General features: G+C 38.3%; 2 protein-coding genes across 2 annotated transcripts; both read right to left on the bottom strand.

Moving 5' to 3' along the window:
- Positions 1 to 6,084: 6,084 nt before the first annotated feature.
- Positions 6,085 to 17,352, bottom strand: smpdl3a (sphingomyelin phosphodiesterase acid like 3A). The gene is given in 9 exon segments (XM_036582109.1): positions 6,085 to 8,361; positions 9,624 to 9,748; positions 11,077 to 11,257; positions 11,419 to 11,511; positions 11,513 to 11,583; positions 11,811 to 11,907; positions 13,497 to 13,641; positions 15,309 to 15,522; positions 16,676 to 17,352. Coding segments are annotated over 9 exon segments (1,362 nt in total). The 5' UTR covers positions 16,779 to 17,352; the 3' UTR covers positions 6,085 to 8,028.
- Positions 17,353 to 19,916: 2,564 nt separating this feature from the next.
- On the bottom strand, positions 19,917 to 21,318 carry LOC118816188 (fatty acid-binding protein, brain-like). The gene is made up of 4 exons (XM_036582702.1): positions 21,182 to 21,318; positions 20,885 to 21,054; positions 20,229 to 20,330; positions 19,917 to 20,126 (listed from the first exon to the last, which is right to left on the bottom strand). The coding sequence occupies exons 1-4, from the start codon at positions 21,249 to 21,251 to the stop codon at positions 20,064 to 20,066; spliced, it is 405 nt and encodes a 134-aa protein (XP_036438595.1). The 5' UTR covers positions 21,252 to 21,318; the 3' UTR covers positions 19,917 to 20,063.
- Positions 21,319 to 22,567: the final 1,249 nt, after the last annotated feature.

Genomic DNA, 22,567 nt, shown 5'->3' with positions numbered 1-22,567 from the left:
CACAAAAGAAAGTGGAATTTTTTGGAAGACAGGGGTCCCGTGACATCTGGTGTAAACTAACACAGCATTCCACAATGAAAACATCAGAAACAAAATTCCTCCACAGCCATGTGAAAGACTGATCTCCAGTTATAAGAAGTGTGTTGCTGCTAAAGGTGGCACAACCAGTTATCAAGTTTAGGGATTATCAACGCTGCAAAACTTTTTTCCTAAAATAAAAGACAATTTGTAAACAGTGTTCTATGTTTCCTCATGTTCTCCTAGTCTTATATTACATTTTGTATGAGAATCTGAAAGCATGTCGTGTAATAAATAGGCAAACATAGAAAAATCAGGAGGGGGCAAATACTTTTTCACAGCACCGTGTGCATATTGCTGCTGTTGGCATAAAACCTCCAAAATGAGAACTTTACAGTAGAAAGAAAAAACATACTTTACTTTTATTGTAAGTCAATGGAACCAGACTTTCTTCCAAGTAATTTTGGGACGTTTCTCTTGGTCCATTCATTATGAAATTTACACCATTTTCAAACTATGTCAAAAACTGACATTTGTCAAAAATGGAGATACAAGGTTTTGTTCTGACAGCAGTGAAGTTTCCAGTATAACACACTCTATGCATGTAACATGACTACAAACAAACAGCGTTGTGAGGAGCATTTGGAACATGCAGTTCTGAGATGATTTTCCAGTATGACCTTATCAAACAGTAACACATTGTGGACTTGCACTTCTCTAATTTGGGCCCTTAGCAGTGATAACTGAAGGCCTGACAGGCAGGAGGAAGTGCTCTGGTGTTTTTGTGGTTGGGAGCTATAGAGCTTTCATATAATGACATCAAAGTGTAAAACACAGAACACTGTCTTTTATGCACAGTGTGCACTTTCAGAGTAAACAGTGAAGTAGTAGATAGTAAAGTCAGCACTAAAATGATGAAGTGAATACAGGCACTCAGATGTAAACTTCAAAATTAAATACCATAATTGGCCTCAGTAACGTTAACAAACAGCAAAGGGCTACAGCGGGGTGCACAGCTATGGTCCTGGTGAGCTGGTTTCCAACACAATTTGGAGACTTTTTTGCTCAAACACTCCTGATTCATCTGTTAATTGTCAGGTTTAGTGGGTGTGTTTTAGGAGTGGGACTGGAGTTGTGCACACTGGTCTACAGTAATTTTGGCCCAACAATAATTCACTTAGCAATGGCGCTGACTGTAATAGTCTAACTGACTATAAAATAACTAAGTAGTTGATTCACAACCAATTATTTATTATTTTATTATGGAAAAAAGTTGCCCCACACAAAAAAACACTACTAAAAATATTTTACAATCAGTGGCAAAATGTGACTAATAGAGCTAGGCCTTCAGTGTGGACCATAAATGTTAAACCTCGGTCAAAAAAACAAGAGAAAACCCACCTCTATGATAATGTTAATTTCTGCTAGTTTCTGCTGAAGGGATTTCTAACATTTCTTCTCTCTGTTAGTGCTAAGCTAACACTAGTACACATACATATTAAACACAGATATTTAAAGTTTGTAAAATGTGTTTCAAGGTTATAATAGAACACAGAACGGCCTATTTCTTATAGTTGACTGAAACCTGATTAGACTACAGCTTGTATTCACAATGAGTCATTTATCTAGAACTTCCAGAAAACTGAGAGTGATGAATCTAGTCCCACTCATTGTAAATCAAAACATGATTGGTTGATTCCACTGTCATTTTCTAATCATGTTGGTAGGTAATCTGACGTGTTAGGCCTTCATTTCAGCTCCTAAAGTCCTAACCAATGGGAGAGCTCACTTGGCGGTATCTACCTAGATACTACAGGGAAAAAATCCTGATTGGGCAATTTTCCCTTGGGTATGTCAACATTTTAACCCTGTTGTTTCTTTCTAAGAGACTTATTACAAATAAATACAATAACCATGATGGTTCTATTGAATAAAACTAAAATCCACTGAGACTAAAAATAACGAACATATTGTCGCTGTCCAAAGAAAAACATGTTTCTCCATTTTTGTCGATTTTTGGTTTTCTGCATCATTTGAGCACGGTGGCTGTCCTTTACATCGTATGAAAATTTCATGATGAATGGACCAATAGCAATGCTCTAAAATTACTTGGAATAAAATGTCTTTACACTAACTTACATTAAAAGTAAAGAATGTCTTTGGAGATAATTGCTTTTCTTTGGAGAGTGACGATATATTCTTTAGGTTCCCAGAAACAATTAGGGAGATCCCAGTTGATTTCAATATATTTACATTCTGGAATATACTGTTAACATATTATAATATACTGTTCATTTTCTTAGGGGTCTTTAATCATTCCATGATTGTGTGATGCAGCACTGAAAAACAAAGTAAAACTAAAGCATACAGGAACATCACACTGGTGTCATTCCAGACTTGTCAGAAAAATTGCATCAGCAGCTTGTTGCAAAAGAGAGTCAAGACAGGTCAACTTCAGCCTTTACATTTGCAATTTATTAGACAGTTGGTGCAAAATGATGATCAAAGAAGTCAAACGGCTATAATTACGAAAAGCTACTCCAGGATAATCCATTTACGCAGGGCAACCTCACAAAGGCTTAGAAAACTGAAAGAAGCACTGCGCTTTCAAACGGATATGCTGTAGGCCTGAGGTGTGGGGCTTTTCTGAGTGATGTTATGCTGCATCATTACGCTATTTAACAAGCTCCATCTTTGTGGAAGCTGACTGATGATGTGTAATCCTCGCTTCTTGGAGCGTACATTCCCCCATCCCCCGCTGTTACTTGTGAAATTACCAGCTGTATTTTACACATTCCAATGGCCCAGGGGTCATTGTGGTTACACAATCCTGACAGTAATCCAGAGTTTAAACCGTGCAGTGGGAGGGGACTCATCAGAGTGCTGGGATGAGGAGTGAACAAGCCTTGATTACAGTTTGTCTGGCTGTAATGAAGCCTTGAAATCTGGCGACCCATTCCCGCCTACAGCACTGACCTTCGCTGTTACAGTTTTAAAGTGACCAAACTTTCCACACTGTGTAAACTCAAAAGTTTCAAACTTTTCAAACCACTTACTCCCAAATCCATAGTCTATCAATGGAAACAGCCCATTTTGAATTCATTATGGTTGTGATGTCACAACCATGAACAGATTTACACATGACAGCCCATTCAGCCTAGAGCAGTTTAACATGTCTATTCCTCTTGAAGTGATTCAGAGTGTTGTTCCTGCAGATCTGAAGAAAATTACTGGAGTGGGAAGATTAAATGTTGAAGAAAATATGCTATAGCAACCTTCCAAAGGATCTGTATTTCTGACTGAAGCTCACTCCGTCCAACAAACATCAGGATTTCAGTCAGAAATTACAGAGACACTCCAGCAGAAATAAAAAAAATACCCTTAAAAATGTTAAACCGATTAAATAAATTACATCTACTGCAATTATGCTACTCACCCCCTACAGTGGTGCCACTGTGGTCTCCAGGGTGAATTTTCGGTGTCACTTAAGACTGCCATTATAAAAGGTTTAGGAATGGTTTAGAATTGGTTTATTAATGGTTATCACTTAGGCCATAAAACCTTAAAACATCATTAATTATCAGTTACAATACAGTAATAAAAAGGACAGCAGTGACCTGAGTGATGACTAAAGTCAGAGTTACACTAATGCTAGCTTGGTTATTTTACTAGCCCAGGGGTCAGCAACATGCAGCTCTGTTACTGCTCTGTTGCAGCTCACAGCAGAGTTCGATTTTTAGGTAAAAATAAAATAATCCTCCTTTGCAGTAAAATGAAGCTCTGTTGATCATTCTAACAGTGTTAACAATAAATTGTCTTAAACACTGGATTTAATGTAGCCTATATCTGCTAATTCACCCTGTAATCCTGAAGATTGGCCCGTAGACTGACGGTCACCATAGCAATGTAGATAACAGTCTCTCCAAGCTAGTAGCTAACGAAGAGACGAATGGATTTATTTGCTGGTTCCCTAATATGTTTAATTTGCAACAAGAAACTGTCAAACACTAAAAAGTAACAAAGTTGAAGTCAGATTCTCATTCGAATTTTCAAACAAGGTGAATGAGAAGCTGACTCGCAAAAAATCGAACGTTGAGAGACATTTTACAAGAAACTATTTTACTTCTGGAATAGTTTCCTGCTGGAGACGCGAGAAAAGCGGCTATAACTGAGCTAAAGCTTAAGGAAGAGCAAATTAAGTCTGTGTTTTCATTTATATTATATTTTTTAGCCTATACTAGTACATTAGCACACACTGAGACATACTTACAGCCAAGATGGTAAAATGGACATAAAATGTTGCAGCTCCTGAGGTAGTTTCATTTTTGCTGAAAGGACAAAACATTTGGGTTGCTGACCCCTGTACTAGCCTATAGCTCAGTGGCTGGGCTAGCAGTCAGGACTGGTCGACACCACATGGATTCCCAAGGTTTGTATGATGTATTTGCATAATGCATGCTGGGTATTGCAGTAAGAGAACACTTATGAATGAAAGCATGAAAATGGCGCAAAATCATGAATTCTATCAAACCGATTAGGCTGAGGGATACAATGCTGCGCCACAGAATACTGACAAACAACTTAGCTCTAGGCTGACATGCCCCTGTAGGAGTTTGTTCTGTACAATTCAGCCCAGACATCGGATGAAGCACAATACAAGACAAACAGGATGGAGGTCATTTACATATATCAAGACAGTGACTTAAACAGCCTGTTTAAAGGTTAAATATAGGTTGTAAAATGTTCATGTAAATTTAAAAAGATTCTTCTTGCTTCAAAAACATTAAAGTGGACCTTTGTGGGGAAAAATGAGACACAAGACAAATGTAGAATAAGGGCCCTTAGACACAAGCAGACACAAGATGGGCAGCCGGTCTGAGCATATGCACCAGCATTAAGTAGCTAATTGACCGTTGAGTAATATATAATGATTACATGTGAGCAATACAAACATCTCATCTATCGAGGTGCTTGGGGTCAAAAAGCAGATGGCAACACGTACATTCTGAGACTAATTCCCAGCCAAAACATTCCACTGCTTTATTCTGTACATAAAGTATCACAGCAGATGGTATATGATTGCATCAGCAGCCTGAAAGCTCTGAAAGCTGTAAGGACCAAACATACACTACAGGCTAAAAGTTTTGAATGATTTAAATGATTAATTGCGACTGCATTACTTTGTATAGTTAAATGCGTTTAATCGTGTTTGTCTTATTTGCTCAAAAATGAACCTAAAGAAAGATGGTTTCCATTTAAAAGGTGGCGCATTTTGTCATCGCTATATGAGTGGACAAAATATGCTTCATCAGAACATATTCATTACTTTCAGTAATTCATACTGCTGTGTTATATCTTCTTTTCGAGGGGAACTGAAGCGTTTCCTTTTTGCCTTTACACTTACCTGTAATTCTCCTGTGAGCACTGTCCAGCAGAATCAGTGGTTTGTTCTGCTTGTAAATCTTCAAGACTTCAGACTTGATGATGATAAACAAATTCATGGCAAGGCAGCAGCTGGAAATAACATTATTGAGTGAACCATGGATGGAACTTGCCATTTAAAAGCTGTATTTGAATGAGAGGACTACACTCACGGATTCAATCAAAGTAACATGCAGTGCTCTAGTAGCTGGGCTTCAGTCTGGAACCATGGACAGTTTGAAGGGCCAAACTAGGAAAATGCATTACCAGCATTAACAAAAATGACATTCATCATTAACTTTGAGTAGATAGCAACACTAATTATGTAATAAACATTAAATAAAGGGTTTAACTCAATCCGTGCAGTAATAATATATTCAGTAACTGATCGCTAAATCCTGACTCTCCTTCAGAGGGCAGCTCTAGTGAGATCTACCTGATTCCTCCATTCAGAAGATCCTGAAACTTCATTGTCTCAGTCAGGTGTCACATTAGGAGTTTAGAAAGAGTTAAAACTGTTAAAACTGGAGGAAATAAAAATGGCAGAGAATTAACTACAGAAATGCTGAGCAAAATGTTAGAGATATTTGATTAAAAAGCTTGAATAGCTTGAATTTCTTTAATTAGGAAGAAAAACACAATACATCAGCGGTCAACAATTTTATTTATTGTGCAAAGAAGGCACCGTCCACAGTACTGGAGAGACATCTGGCCTTGATAAATCAAAATGGCATTTTCAAATTATTTCATGCCTAAATTACAGTAAACAATAATTCAGCAGCAAGTAGATTTGATTAAACAGTGCTAGTCACAAAAAACAGCTTAAAAGATGTAAAACCGTAGATTGTACAACCATAACAATGTATTCCTTTCATATAAACTGATCTGGGGCCTGTCTCTCAATGCTTAGCCAGCTCACTTTAAACCTAGTTTGATTTAACCTCTGACTTTCTGACTCAGGACAGTGGATCACTTTTTTACCAGACTACATCGCCATGCAGGTAAAAGCAGGTTAGATGAGGGTTATGCAGCACCACAATGGTAGCACCACTGTAAGCCCTTATGTTTTTTCCCAATTAACATAAAGCAATAGCAATAACCAGCACATCTTCTGAATATCTGTAGCTTCAAATTTAAAGTACATTCAAAGGTACACTAACTCACTGCTAAAAGCCTGAAAGCTAAAAGCAAGGTACGGCCGCATAGCTGAGCGGTTGCTAGGCAGTGACTGTGGGAGAAAACAAAGAGTGTGTTTATTATGTTATTTTTCAGTCTGGAACCATAATAAAATATTATGATGTTATTTTTTTCGCTGTGCAGCTAGTAAAGTTCTTCTTGTCATAACTGCTCAAAGGGACCCTTCAGGTACATAAAAACCATGAACGTATAAATGCTCCATTATATAGAAACTTAGCAACTCAGTGGTGGTGATAGGAACCAGGTCCACCATGTCTACCTGGTTCCTGAAAAATAAGCCGATCGACTGTTCTCCTTTTTTAAGCAACTGGCGGTTTGTCATAAACATCACATTTTTATGTGCATATTATTAATCACAGCCTGAGTGTCTAAACCTGGATTAACAGAGTTGTTATTTATAGAGTTGTGCTTGTTAACCAAGGCTGTAGAAGCTAAAACCTTAAGAACACTAAGTGCTTAATGAGACAGACCCCTGATCATCTGATAAATCATCATAATCAATCACAATAAAAAAGGTAAATGTACTGCTACTAAAGGCTGTATCAAAAGTCTTTCTACTACAGAAAAGCAGGTGTGTGTGTGCTCTAAGCAACAACATACTCTAGTAAATTGATTTTAGTAATCAGTTGGGTGTGTAGTTTTTGGTATAGCGTCGACAGTAACACTGTTGCCCTCCATGCAGCAGACTCATTTGGATGCGATTCCCTACATGGATAAGACCACACTACACCAATAATTACACTACATTCCCCTACACTCCTGTGCAAAATAGAAGAAATGGGCCAAACACAAAATATAATGGTTTTTAATGTTAGTTTTGGCCTGGTCAGAGTCCAGATTTAAACCCTATAGAGAACATTTGGTCTCAGATTAAACACTTGGCAATGGAAGCCATCAATGCTGTGGAACAATATTGCATCTTATTTCTGTAAAAGCCTGTATGTAAGTTTACCCACAAACTTCAAAATTTAAAGAAATTAAAGTAAAAGGCTATTTAATTTTAAGTTACTTCATTTATTTGTTTGATTCTAGAGAATATATTGACTATTTATTTAACGTTAGGACCGTTAAAAGGTTACTGTTCTGCCTTTTTGGCTTGGCCCATTTTTTTTTTCCCTAGAGAGTACATCTGTAGCATAAACTGTAAGTCCCTCTAGATAAGAGTGTTTGTCAAATGCATATATGTAAATGTAAACTGTTGGGATTAGAAACAAAATGTGCAGTGTTTTAATAATTTAACACAATCAAAAAGTTTTGTTTTCATTTAAAAAAGACATCCACATCCTAGCTGATTGACTCCCTTTAAGAAGAAGCTATAATTCATTGCCTTTGTGATCAGGTACAAAATCCATTACATATGCATACAAACATAAAATAAAAAGAGTATGTCTTTCAGTTTTTGGCTCTGAAGTGGTGTCCGCCTGTGCTTCCTTTCTTGATACACTGGGAATATGACTCGTGATCCAAAAAGTGCACAGAACAGACCTGCACCATCTTGCAGTCATCTTCACAGGTGATAGTTTCATTGTAACTTACCATGAAGTAAGTGAAATACTTCTGAAAGGCTTTGCTTTGCGGCATCTCGAACGTCAGGGCAAGTTCATGCAGGCTTTGTGGCTGAATGTCTTTGATACCAAAGGCTTCAGTCATGATGTATTCAAGACTCCAGTTGGGCATTTCTTTCTTGTTTGCTTCAGTGAGATTCAAGTAGTACTGCCAAAGATCCTTTAGAGGAGAAGAAGAGAAACTGTTGTGCAAAAGAGTGAAAGACAAGAGGAGCCCTTTTCTGTCGAAGAGCCCTGATTAAAATGGACCATGTAATTAAAACTGACACTTCCATTAATCATTCTACAACAAGCCACAGTTGAAGGGAGCCAATCAGCTCGCTCATTCACACTCTAAAACTGAAGGAAGCATTGTTTTTATACATTCAGCTTTTTTGTTTGCATGTTTGTTTTTTGTTCGGGTAGAGTAGCCTAAACCCATCCTCAAGTAAAATCATTGTTAGTTCAGTTAAATAATGACTGAATAACAAATAAAATGGTGCGGTCATATTAAAAACGTGTATTTTTTTTAATTGTGCTGGACCACCGAGCAGGCCAGCATATGAGAGTTGAGGTCTTCCTCAGTCACTCACTGACTGATGTCCATTGTTGAAATACAAATACACAAGCATCATCCGAGACAAGCAGCAGACAAGGCACTACACTCTATTAAACATCGCCCTCGTACACTGAAACATATCATGGGTCTTTTTTAGCCATTTTTTAACTGTTCCAGGTGAAGATTCAGTCATCAAGCACTAGTACAAGATCAAAAGGTGCACCAGAATGTAAACTGGGTTTACAATTTGATGTATGGATTGGTATTTTTTAGAATTGTCACTGTAAAGTTACATGTAGTCGCCAATGTAACATTAGCTGGCTGGGCACTATAATGTTAGGATAATTAGCATACATGCTACCAGTTAGACAATGAATTGTTTTTGCTCTTATTTTTACACTCTCGAGAGAAAATGTATATTTTGCTTGTCTTTATATCATTCAGAGAAACTCTAGCTAAATCTCTCCTCATGAATTCATATATTTGGTCTAATACAAAATGCTAAAGCTTAAAAATGAGGAGTCTGACAGACTGCAAAGCAGTCCAACTGCTGAACCAACAGAACAGAATAAAATTAAACCCAAAAAAGGAATCAGGAGCTCAAAATCATTTGAAAGCACTCAAATTTTCTTTACAAATATGTGTGAGTAAATGTATTATCATTTGAAAGCACTCAAACAAATACACGTGATTCTGTAGACAGATCTAGCTCCATTTCACTGTTAGATCTTCAAAAAGCTTGTTGCTTTCAGAAAGTATCTCACATTCTCACATAAAAAAGTGAGTGCAAATTTTAACACAGATTTCCTTATTCAAATAAAAATTCAAACAAGCTCTTTCCTCTGGCGGAACAATGATGTGTATGCTGATGAGTAGTTACTTACCTGTAAGCTATAGTCTTGAGGGTCGTACAGGTACATGCGGACGGCAGGGTTATTTGAATACTGCTCCAGAAGACTTTTGATTGGGGTCACAGCCGGAGCAACAAAGATGGAGTTAACAGGCTTTCCTTTAAAAGAATAGACATATGACCCCCTATTCAGAAACATTAAGTCTAAGAGTGCACATTTAAACAAGAAGAGAACAGGCTCTGAGAACAGGCTGATGGTGGTTGCTTATGTGTCACTGCAACTGCAAATTTAACCATATCTCCAACCAAGAACATAAACTTTAAAAAGCCCTTACCTAGAGATGGGCAATATGGAAAACACTTAATATAGGTTTTGTTCTACAAAAAAGAACCAACAATGGTAGATTAAAGAAAACTATCAAAGACTATGAATACAATTAACTGTATATGTTTCAGACACAGCACTGAATTCAGTAAAACAGGGCTAAGTATGATCTCTTCGTAATGAAACATGCAATTGTTCAGCGTTCTTTAAGATCTGATGATTTCCATGATTTGCTAACATAACGATAAATGTTGTCATATTGCCCACCCCGTCCACATAAAACATATACGTTTTGCTCCTTACCAAGTATCGTAAACAAAGTATTGCAAACACAGATAATCCATACATCCGAACTTAGAAAAAAACAGATTTAGCAAGAAAATGTACACAGTTTTCCCCTTACCCCTTATCAGCCAAGTTTCCAAAGCTTACTGTTATGGCATATTGTTATCTATAAAAATGGATAAATGTACAGACAAATTCAGCCTTCAAGATGGCTACTACTACTGCGTTGAACTATGCAATGTATTTTGTTCATTTTTACAGAAAACAGTGTTTCATACAGTGTCAGAAACCACATAAGCATGTCTAGAGATTATCTAACAAACTGGTGCAGTTTAAGACAAGTGTGTGATCTTTTAGGAAAGCTGTTTGTAGAATGCTAACCTAGAAGCTTCTATTAATTATATTAATTATCACTTTGAGCCTTGTAGCTCCAGAGCAAAACTTACACCAGTGGCAAAAGTGAAGGGCAACAATGTTTGTCTATTGAATAGAACGCAGGGTGGCACAGTGGCATGAGTAATACTGTCGCCTCACAACAAGAAGGGCCTGGGTTCAAATCCCTGGTTGGGCAACCAGGGTCCTTTCTGAGTGGAGTTTGCATGTTCTGCCTGTGTCTGTGTGGGTTTCCTCCCTCAGTCCAAAGGCATTCAGTCAAGCAAATTGGAGATGTTAATGAACGCTGGGATAAGCTCTAGGCTCCAGCACCCCCACAAGCCATGAGGATAAGTGGCTTAGAAAATGTGTGTGTGCGTGGTTAGAACAAATCAGCCCAGAGGGCAAAAGGTAATCACTCTGTGCTATTCTCCACAGGGGTCATTCCAGGACAGTTAAATGAATGGTCTTTTTTGTTATCGCTTGGAAATGTCTGCGACTGTACCTTGGCGATCCAGCAGAACCAGTATGCTGTCTCTGTGGGTGTGCCCATAGAACTGGCCCTGAATGATGTCGCTGTAGCTGCGGAATATGTCCACTAGTTTTTCGTTGTGGTGCTCCCTCATGGCCGTGGTGTTTTTAGCATAGGGCAGGTAACCAATTGGGACGTGAGCGATCACATAAACCTCAGAGAAGAACAATAGTTTATTGCTTTAACAGACCTCCATATTTCCCAAAATCTTATTTAAAACAAAAAATTTAGACATCCTGAAAATACAAACATGCTTGCAGGTCCTCTCCATCAGCTCAGCAGCCCCCATCTCAGCCTGATAAAGTGTACACTTACTTTCTCCATGCTCTGTTTGGACAGCTCCAGCGTATCCTGCAGCCACTTGAACTGACCAGCTGGGTCGGTGATGTTCTCAGTCACCTTGTTGGGGAGTGTAATAAAGGTTTGTGTTCAGGCTCACCAGCCGAAGACCGGGCTTTATCAGCTGAGAGTAAAAGCCTCCTTCATAAAAAAAAAAAAGTGACAGATAAAGACCATCAGCAAAATGTACAGCAATTCAGAAGCAGTGCAGCCTAATTTAGCATATAACTATTTAGCCTTATTATTACAAACCAACAAACCATAAAAAAAACGAATGTAACGAGCAAATGAATGCATTAGTCTGTTCATTCAAAATGTATGTAGCGCAAAGAGCTGGAACAACACTGAAAATATCCTTCAGCGCATACCTTCTTGCAGTGTAGCGAGGGCTTCTGGGCTTAGCCATGGAGTCCAAAGTTTGGCTACAGCCTGATAAATTGCACTTGTCTTCACTGGAAGCTGATCCTGAAAGAGAAATAAAAGAGAAAAAGTGCAATTTAGAAAAAATGACTACACACTGATTATGGAAATTCTGGAAAAAAACTTACACAGAAGACTTTACATACAGATATATGAATGCTTCTTATAAAATGAATGTGTTTGAGCATGGTCATTTTAGACGATCATCTTAAATGGAAACAAAAAACAAAACAACATTGCTACATCTGTTGTAAAGATGCCTACTTATCTCTTATAGTGGTGCCACAATAGACTCTAGGGTGATATTTTCCAGTTTAAAGGCTCCCTTCTGATGATGTACATAAACTACAACTACTTGGGGGTGGATATTTGAGGGCAAGCTATTAGAAATGTTTTCTCCCACTAGCTGGCAAATGCAGAGAGAAGGAAGAGGGAACATTTCTGCTAGGAAGGTGAATATTGCTTTATTTATTAGCCTCTATCAGTGGCTACTCAAGTAGTCAGGATCTCTGTATTGCCATGGGAGGATTCCTAATGGTTGAGTGGCGTATAACATATTAAATGGGGAGATCACGAAAAATATGCCAAAACAGCAAAGACCTCACATTTCAGGACTTCTCGAATGGAATATGTATTGACAAATAATGCTCTGGCAAAGAAAATGCAGGTTTGTTTACTTGTCCTCCTTTAAATGGAGTGCTGCCATTGAAACTATCTAATTTTAAAGCCTAGTAGTTTTAAAAGAAAAAGGATCCAACACTGGAAGAATCCTTTTCAAAAAGGTACTTTTTGAAAAAATTCTCCATCAATGTCAAGAAGCTTTTCCTCAATGCAAAGGACCCTTTAATCACACAAATGGTTCTGTAAGTGTTCATGGTTTTGTACAGAACCATTTTCTCTACTATAGAACCCTTAAAGAAACATCTTTTTTAAGTGTGTAGCCATGTGTAATAGCAGGTTTGGCCTGCCGGCAAGTCCTTTCCATTTAATTCCGACCTACAACTAGCATTTAATATGTTGTTGCGTTATGTAATTGCATTCTTTTCATGTTTTCGTCCATCAGTGTTCTCTTACTACAACACTCAGCATGCATTTTGCAGATAAATCAGACAACCATAGAGAACCGCCTCCTCCCACCACCACAATAAAAAAATGCACCACTGATATAGCGTATAATAAATATAAATGTGATATTTGGCTTCCTAGCAGTATTGTTAGCCAGTGTAACTTCTGTATGAGCCAGCTAGTTTAATTAAGAATAAATAAATATATAAACAAAAAGCCCATCCTTATGTACCCTTTCCCGAAGTGCTTGGAATTTGTTTAAAAAGTTCTCCCACCTTCAAAATACAGCATAAGAAAAGGGTTTTTAAGCCTTTAAACTGGTAAGACTCACTCTAGAGACTACTGCAGCATTGCTGTAGGAGGCGAGCATGTTCACAACAGTTGTAGTGATGATTACATTTTAAATTTTGGCCATTTAACTTTCAGGGATTAATGTGACCTTTCTTTTACATACTGTCATTACTCCATAGCCCAAAATCCTCAGATGTTGCAGGAACAGGTCAGACTATGGCTAACAAAGTAGAAAATACAGACTAAATACAGGGTACAGTAGAAAAAGGGTGAAATACCTGTGGCCAGTAGTCGTGGTTGCCTAGTGCAGGGTATACCGGCAGCTCAGGGAAGAACTGACGTAAGGTGTGAGTCATGTTGCTTATTACACTGATCACAGCTTCTGTGGACAGCTCATCTGCTGGAACATGAGGAGGGCTGTCTCTGCAGGAAAGAGCACACACTTCACACAACTATTAACAACCGACATGCATACAGAGGGCCATTCAATCAGTAATTACGCTAAAAGTGCTAATCCTGCATCAAGGTGCAGTAAGAGGACTCCCCATGTAAAATACTTTAATTATGCCCATTGAGCAAAATGAATGCCAGTTTTGGGCTTATCCGATTAACCAGAGCTTAAAGGCCAACAGCAACATACCACAACTCCACTGGCACTACAGAAAAAATACAGCTTAGCATTACAGCATCTGAAAAATGTGTAGTGTATTCCTTTGTAGTGGAAAAAGTCTTTCTCAGTTCATTCCTCTAAAAGTTTAACAGTCACATTATTGCCACATACAATCAACCATGCTTCACCCAACAATGCAGTCTTTTCATAGCAACAGCTGCAAGTTGTACATGTTTGCAAAACGCTGGCAAACAACTCATTCAACCTAATGAGAAATTGTAGCACACAACTCAATATACCTCAATATACATTTAATGTCAAATTATATTTGCTTTATATGTGTGTGAGAGGTGACACTGTTAAGATAGATAGGCTGTCATTAATTGAGGTAACATTAGCATGGTGGCAACTTTATCGTTCAACTTGCCAACTTCATAGTTTCGATTAGCTACAACAAGAAAGGCTAGCTTGATAGCACAGTATTTTACACTTGAAACTCAATGTTATACAGCAGCTCTAACAAAGTGTGCTACAATTTCTCATTTGACTGAACGGTATTTCTGCCAATGTTCTCAAAATCTTGTCCAACTTAGAAACTAGCTGGATATCCAAGCAAACAGTTCTCTAAAGCCTCTCCAACCTAGCATCCTAGCTGCTAGTTGCTACTAGGACTGAACAATGATACGTTTTTATATCAAAATCACTGTCGTGAGCACAAGTTTCAAATTGAGAGTTCACTGAGAGTTAGAAATTTAAACTAGCAATGCAGAGTTTGTGAACTGGCAGTCTGGCAAGTGTTCAATGTTTAAGACTCAAACCAACAAAACGGGCATGCTAGTCTTCTCGGCATCAATAAATAAAGGCCTGGAGGTTAATCCATAAAAAAACAATTGCATTTAAATTCCATCACAATGTTGGTTAAAAAAAATTGCCATTACTTTTTTTGCCAGATTTTTGAGCGCACATGATAATGGAGTCATGGACTGTGTAGCTCCCACATAATTATGGAGGTATTTCATAAACAATATCATCATTTGATGAACTTTAAGGAACTCCATGTTATATAAACCAACTGGAATTCTTTGTTGCATATTTGTACTGGATATTACAGCAAAACTGAAACTTCACCAGGAAAACAAAACCAAAACAACATTAAAAATAAAGACAAAAACTGTGCTAAGGGCCTCATTACAAGTCATATTAAAGAGACATGAAATTGGTGTGGTCAGCTTAGAAAGCATAACTTTTTCTTAAATTGATTATAAATCTTGTACATCTTGTTTATGTAGATAAATCTTGTATAATCTTAATAGGAAATCCAAACAGATTCATATGTGTCAGACAGCCCAGAAGGGTTAAAAATGAATTTCCCCTTTGAAAGGTCACTTTTACAATTGTACTGCTTTGCTCACGGGTGTTACGATTGACCTCTCACTAAAATAAATCTCTAGCCGGCATCTTGGCTGTGAAAATCTCATACCCAGTCCAGATAATGAACTCAGGCTGTTGGTCCACGTGCTTCATATGATTGAAGGCTGACTGAATAAGCTGGTACGGAGAGTCACACATGAAATCTCCAAAAAGTCCTGGGTCTGTCACAGGAACACCCTTTGAGGAGAAGCACACTTTGGTGGGATCTTTAGTGACATGATAGGTGGGGTCGAAGTGCAGGTCCGAGAGATGCCAGAATTTGCCTGTAAGCGGAAACAACATTCCAAAACATGTATGATGTTTTCATCTTTAACACAGCTGAACTGTGAACATCTGGTCATGTGACAGGACTTTCTACAGTTTGGCCTGCAGTCATAAGATATGAACTAAGACCTTATGAAAACTCAAATGAGTTGACATTAGGATGTAAACAAAGTCAGTTAAAGTGGTTTTTAAGTTTTAAGAAAAACTTAGAGTGAGGCTTGTTCACAATGGCGGTGAGAGGAACCAGACATCTGAAAAGTTTAACGTCTCTAAAAGCTGCCTCGCAGAAAATGAATACACAAGATAGTTATGAATACCTTATCTGATGCCCAGGATATTGTTTTATGATAACTTTGAGAAAAGGTTTGGCCTGAGACATTTTTCAAGCCATTTATGGTGGAAAGATGCATGCAGGGTGTTACAGTGCAAAACAGTGCACAAAGAAAACTTGTTTTTACAGATTTACCACTGTCTTACCATCATCAACATTACATAGAAAAACCCTGAATTCACCGGCGGTTTTGAAGAGTAAACAAAATGGTCATTTTTATGTTGTATACATCTGGTTCCTATCACCATCTCGGTATAGAAATTTGAGCCAGTAAGATCCGCTACATAAACCATTTTACACTAAACTACTTTGAAATTCTTTGTTTACATCTCAAAGACTGATCAATCAGTGGAAATCCACTTTAAGACAGACCCCCATTCAAAAAACTGAGTGAAAACAGGGCTGTCACTATTGATTATATAAGCAAGCGAGTAATTTTCTAATTATTTTGACAATTGAACGAGTAATTAAATTTTATACAAACGGACACAACTGAAATGAACTAAAATAGCTTTAATCGAGTATATATGCCAGCCCTCAACGTACTGAAAATATAATACCTTATTCTACTTATATTTTGGAAAGTACTGAAAACATATAACAACATATTCAATGTTTATATGGGCTGTAAGCTGAATTAAAGTGAAACCAAAACAACAAAAACAACAAATCTTAAACACGGCAGGCCCAGGCACACATTTTAAAACCACGGAACACAAAAGCAGCTGTTCAGGTTCATGTCTAAGCTCTGCGAATGAGTGCAGTGCATTAGTGCAGTGCTAATGGAGTCTGTGAGAATGTGAGGACAGCAGTGCACTTACTTCCTCCCTGCAGGTGTCTCTCTCTAATGGACTCTTTTATTGGTGCTGAACAAACTAGCTGGTAGAAAAGTGGTCCAGCCAGGCAGAGCAGCAGCAGCTCCATGTTTAACTCAGCTCAGCTCTGGGCTTTGGGTCTGTGAAGAGCGCAGTGAAAAGATTTCCACAGCAAAAACCCAAACGGGAAGCCTGTACTGGTCACGTGACGCTGTTGTTGCCCCATTCCCACAGTCATGTGAGCGGACTGGATCTTCCACTGTGTGGGTCAAAGTTGCTGACAGGTTTGATTCACAGATATGCATATAAAAATATGTAAACGCAGGCTTAGTTGTTCCGCGATGTCTCAGTTCTATCATTTATAAACCAGAACAGAGAAACCAGAACTTACGCTCAATTGAAAGTGAGCACTGAGACGAAGCTGAAGCCTCAGGCGCCAGAAACTGCTACACCGTTTAAGGTGGAACGGGAAATTTAGCCAACTTCAGACTCGAGTCTGGAGTAAAAGAATCATCGGCATTTAACATGAATAAAAGAAAAAGTAAACAGTCTAACAAATAATTTAAAGGTTTTCTTTTGTTGTGGTGCACGAGGCATCGACTAATGTGTTTTAACAAAACAGTACATTCAAATGCGCGTAAAATGTGTCCTTCACAAACGAGTCGGCTTCAAACGTTCAGAGCCGACTCAAAGAGTCGAATCAAAGAGTCGATTCGTTCGCGACGACACGTCACTTCTTCAGGTGCGTTTGAATGTAGATTTCTTTTTTTTTAACAATACACAGTAGATTCTACACAGATCAGCCATAACATTACGACCACCTCCTTGTTTCTACGCTCATTGTCCATTTTATCAGCCCCACTTACTATATAGGTGCACTTTGTAGTTCTACAGTTACAGACTGTAGTCCATCTGTTTCTCTGCATTTTTTGTTTGCCCCCTTTTACCCTGTTCTTCAGGGGTCAGGACCCCCATGGACCCTCACAGAGCAGGTACTATTTGGGTGGTGGATCATTCTTAGCACTGCAGTAACACTGATGTGGTGGTGGTGTGTTAGTGTGTGTTGCGCTGGTCTGAGTGGATCAGACACAGCAGTGCTGCTGGAGTTTTTAAACACTGTCCACTCACTGTCCACTCTATTAGACACTCCTACCTTTACAGTCCACCTTGTAGATGTAAAGTCAGAGACGATGGCTCATCTGCTGCTGCACAGTTTGTGTTGGTCATCCTCTAGTCCTTCATCAGTGGTCACAGGATGCTGCCCACAGGACACTGTTGGCTGGATATTTTTGGTTGGTGGACTATTCTCAGTCCAGCAGTGACACTGAGGTGTTTAAAAACTCCAGCTGTGTCTGATCCACTCAGACCAGCGCAACACACACTAACACACCACCACCACATCAGTGTTACTGCAGTGCTGAGAATGATCCACCACCCAAATAATACCTGCTCTGTGAGGGTCCATGGGGGTCCTGACCCCTGAAGAACAGGGTAAAAGGGGGCCAACAAAAAATGCAGAGAAACAGATGGACTACAGTCTGTAACTGTAGAACTACAAAGTGCACCTATATAGTAAGTGGAGCTGATAAAATGGACAATGAGTGTAGAAACAACTCCTAAGTGTAGCACTGCTGGGACCCAAACTCATGACTGGGCACTTAAGTAAGTGTGCTACTCTGAAAACCAAATGATTTTTCTTTCACACTATTCCCATAATTCTATATTAAAATAATAAAAAATATATAATGCACACTTATTCAGTGATAATAAAATAGATTAATTCAGTTGTCCAGATTACATTTTTGACTTTTTTATTGCTAGTGAATAGTGCATGTTAGTGAATTTGGTCTCATCAAGAAGTGGGGAGGGGACCTCCTATCCTGGGGGTGCTTCTTATCGCATGATACCCTCATTATCAGTTTGAAGATTATATATGAAATGAATTCATACTTATACCATAATCAGAACTCTTCTAACAGTCACCGTGCTCATAGCACTGGCTTGCAGCGTTGTACAATGTAGATGCAGATGCAGTCCTGGTTTGGACTCATGCAAAGTTTGAACTTTGTGAGACAAACACTTGCTGAAATACAGTTATTTAGATTAATACATAAAAATGGCAGGATATGTTATAGACTTGATTTTATGTATGTGTAAAGTTTATGTATAAACTCAGACAAAGCACTTGTGCTTTCACCTGATGGCTTTGTGTCAAGAAGGTTAGTTGCAGTTGGTGCCGACAGTGATTATAAATGTCAAGATGTTTTTGATATTTTTTGAAGAAGTTTCATGAGAATTTAGCCAAAATTTTAAGACTGGTGTGCAAAAGTAGTTTTCTTTATTAGCATTTTAACACCACCCAGAGGCTGAATCAGGCCAAACTAAGCATGCATTTTCAGAGTGTTATTGTGATCACACACTTCAAGTTTAGAATCAATCTGTGTCAAATGTGTATGAGTTTTAGTACGCTGGGTTGGATAAACCTTGCTTTTACTGTTTAGATGAGGTGATTGGATACAAATCTTCAGTTTAAAAAATGCAGTTTTCAAACATGTGAAAATTCATTGTAGTGTATAATAGAGATTCAGATTCATGTCCACAAGTGAAAAGGAGAAAAAGAAATACCTAATTTTAAGTTCGGATACATTTGTAGCAGCCAATTAGCAAAAGTCTTAATAGTTCTTGGGGCTTTGCAAAGAGTTGCACGCCCAAATGCAAAATATAGTAGCACCTCTTACAGGCTGACCAGGCTCATCTAGAGGGCCTGAGTATTGCAAGGGAATCCTACCAGTTGACCAAGTTTAATGTCTGTCCGACTTGTGGTTTGGTCTGACCAGTTCATTTTAGGACAGAATCAGAATAGAAATAAGAATCCTACCCTAACAGTTACAATAGGGTTCCAGCACTATGTGCTTGGACCCCTAATAATAATGGGCCTCATTTACCAACTGTTCTTCTTAAAACCAACTTATGCAGTTATCACAGAGATTCTGACATTCACTAATGTTTTCTTTGTTGGGATTTGTTCTTAGCTAAGAACAGAATCTACACACTCAACAGCACAAAGGTGTGAACAGTTCTGCGGTTTAAGAACACGTCATGAATCTGACATAGACTTTTTCATAGGACCTTTCTGAAGGACACATTTAAAAACAAACTTTGGACGATATTGGTGAATAAAGCGCAATAATACTATAGTTTTAAAGCAGGTGCATCAGTGTCAATTGTATTCCATTTAAAGACACCAGACCTTTTGGTTTATTTTTTATTGAGCTTAAGACAGCTTTGCAATGATCTATCAGGAAAGAAATAATAAAACATTTGCAGACCAAATTCAGATCATGCGTGATGACAATCAGATGCTTGAGGTGTAAAATCCTGCTCGTTTTAGATTTCAGTCAACCTCGCTGATCTTCTCGTAGGTGCGCACTGCCACAATGTCATCACATCTCATTGTCTGGAAAAACACAATGAAAAGTACATTATTATATGCGTTTCAATACAACCTCTACACTTACAAGTGAGTTCACAAGTCTAAAGTGAGCTAGCTCATTCTCACCATGATCATCTTGCCATCTTGGATCTCGCGGGTCAGGAAGCTCGTTTTATCGTCCCACTTCCGTGTGTTCACCAGTTTGCCTCCGTCAAGGTGAACAACAGACTAGAAAAAACAGGCTTCCAGTTAATCTTACGGGAGCCATATAGCACTCATTCCCCATTTAACCCATTAAACACTAGTCTTATTTTTCAGTTATTAACAGTAGAATGAGTGGGAGTGTGTTATCGCAAATAACATCACTGCTGTGATTTGGCACTCCAGATCATCACAACATCTGCGATAACACACACATTGTGATTGTTCTACTTCTTTTATACAACAGTTTTGCAAAAGAATAAACAAAGATAATGGAAAAGTGGCTCAACATAGATTCAAACATATCCTTCCACCCAGAAAAGTAGCTCCATCAGTTTCCAAGAGTACCGACTAGTGTTGTTATTTAGCGACCAGCTTTGAGTAGAATGATAAAATATGGTACAAAACAATCTCAGATGTAACCACAGATGTAAAGAACCAGGAATACAGTACTGTGCAAAAGTCTTCAGTAACTACTAGAAATTCAGTGACTACTATGAACATCTAATTAGGATTTGAGTCAACTATTTTGGTATTGACGTCTCTGATAAATGCTATGGAAGTGAATTCTAGGTTCTTACTCTGTATTGTTTGCCGGCCACATTCTCGTCAAATTCCTTGCCCAGTATGAATGAGTTTTCAGAGCTGATGATGCTGGTCTTTAGTTTTGTCACAACCTTCTCCCCGTCTTGGTAAATGGAGATCACTGGTGTAACTATATTCCCGACTTGTACTTGTTCTTCTCCAAAACCTGTGAAAAAAACAGTAAATGAGTTCATTCTGTAAATTAAATAATAACAAAAAGAAAAATACAATAAAAATATGTCTTAACTGAAGAAGAATAAGGATAGCCACTACAGACAAAATAAATATCTTACCGACTGCTCTCATGTATTCTTCAAAGTTTTCACTGCTGACCAGTTTCCAGTTTCCAAAGAACGCCTCCATTTTACAGATATAGTTTTGAGTCTGTTTCTGTCCTGTTTGACACAAAAGTTTTACAGCTGCTCTTTCAGGTGGAGCCCTCCTGTGTAATTTGTACAGATGACCCAGATTATTTATACATAAGCTTGTGGGCGGAGACGATATCATAACTGGGTGTCAGGCTATTCTCACAGACCTGACTGGTTGGTAGAAACTGTATGGTTTAGATTAATGGCTATGAAATTGAAACACACATGAAGATGCTGATCAATATTTATATAAGGGGGCAATTAGACAACCACTTACTGAAATAGTTATTTAACTTGGCCCCCTAGAGACCAGCATTCACCAAAATGGCAGGATATGTTATATATTTGTGTGTATAAGGTGTGTGTATAAAATCAGACAAAGCACTCGTGCTTTTACCTGTTTGGCTTTGTGTCGGGGGGGTTAGTTGCAGGTGGCGGCGACAGTGATTATAAATGCCAACAGGTTGTTGATTTTTTGAAGAAGTTTCATAAGAATTTAGCTAAAATTATGTGAATTTCTTTATTAGCTTTTTAACACCACGCAGAGGCTGAATCAAACCAAACTTGGCATACATTTTCAGAGTGTTATTGTGAACACACATTTCAAGTTTGGAGTCAGACGACGTGTGTATGAGTTTTAGTCGGCTGGGTTGGATAAACCTTGCTTTTACTGTTTACTTGGGATGATCGGATACAAATCCTCAGATGAGTTTAAAAAGTGCTGTTTTTAAACAATTAACCCTTGAGGAAATCTTCTGCAGTGTATAATAGAGATTCATGTTCATGACCACAAGTGAAATGGAGACAAAGAAATACCTAATTTTAAGGTTGGATACATTTGTAGCAGCCAATTAGCAAAAGTCGGAATGGTTCTTAGAGCTTTGCAAAGAGTTGCACGCCCAAATGAATGCTGCATAGTAGTGTTTCTTTCAGGCTGATCAGGCTCATCTAGAGGGCCTGAGTATTGCAAGGGAATCCTACCAGTTGACCAAGTTTAATGTCTGTACGACTTGTGGTTCAGTCTGACCGGTTCATTTTAGGACAGGATCAGAATAAGAAGAAGAATCCTACCCTAACCATTACAATAGGGTTCCAGCCCCAAGTGCTTGGACCCCTAATAATAATGGGCCTCATTTACCAACTGTTCTTCTTAAAAACAACTTATGCAGTTATCACAGAGATTCTGACATTCCCTAATGTTTTCTTAGTTCTTAGCTAAGAACAGAATCTACACACTCAAGAGCACAAAGGTGTGAACAGTTCTGCGGTTTAAGAACACGTCATGAGTCAAACGTAGAATTTTTCTTTTAC

This window comes from Colossoma macropomum, unplaced genomic scaffold, assembly GCF_904425465.1.
Source record: "Colossoma macropomum unplaced genomic scaffold, Colossoma_macropomum, whole genome shotgun sequence".
Taxonomy (NCBI): domain Eukaryota; kingdom Metazoa; phylum Chordata; class Actinopteri; order Characiformes; family Serrasalmidae; genus Colossoma; species Colossoma macropomum.
This window is presented reverse-complemented; position numbering and strand designations above follow the sequence as displayed.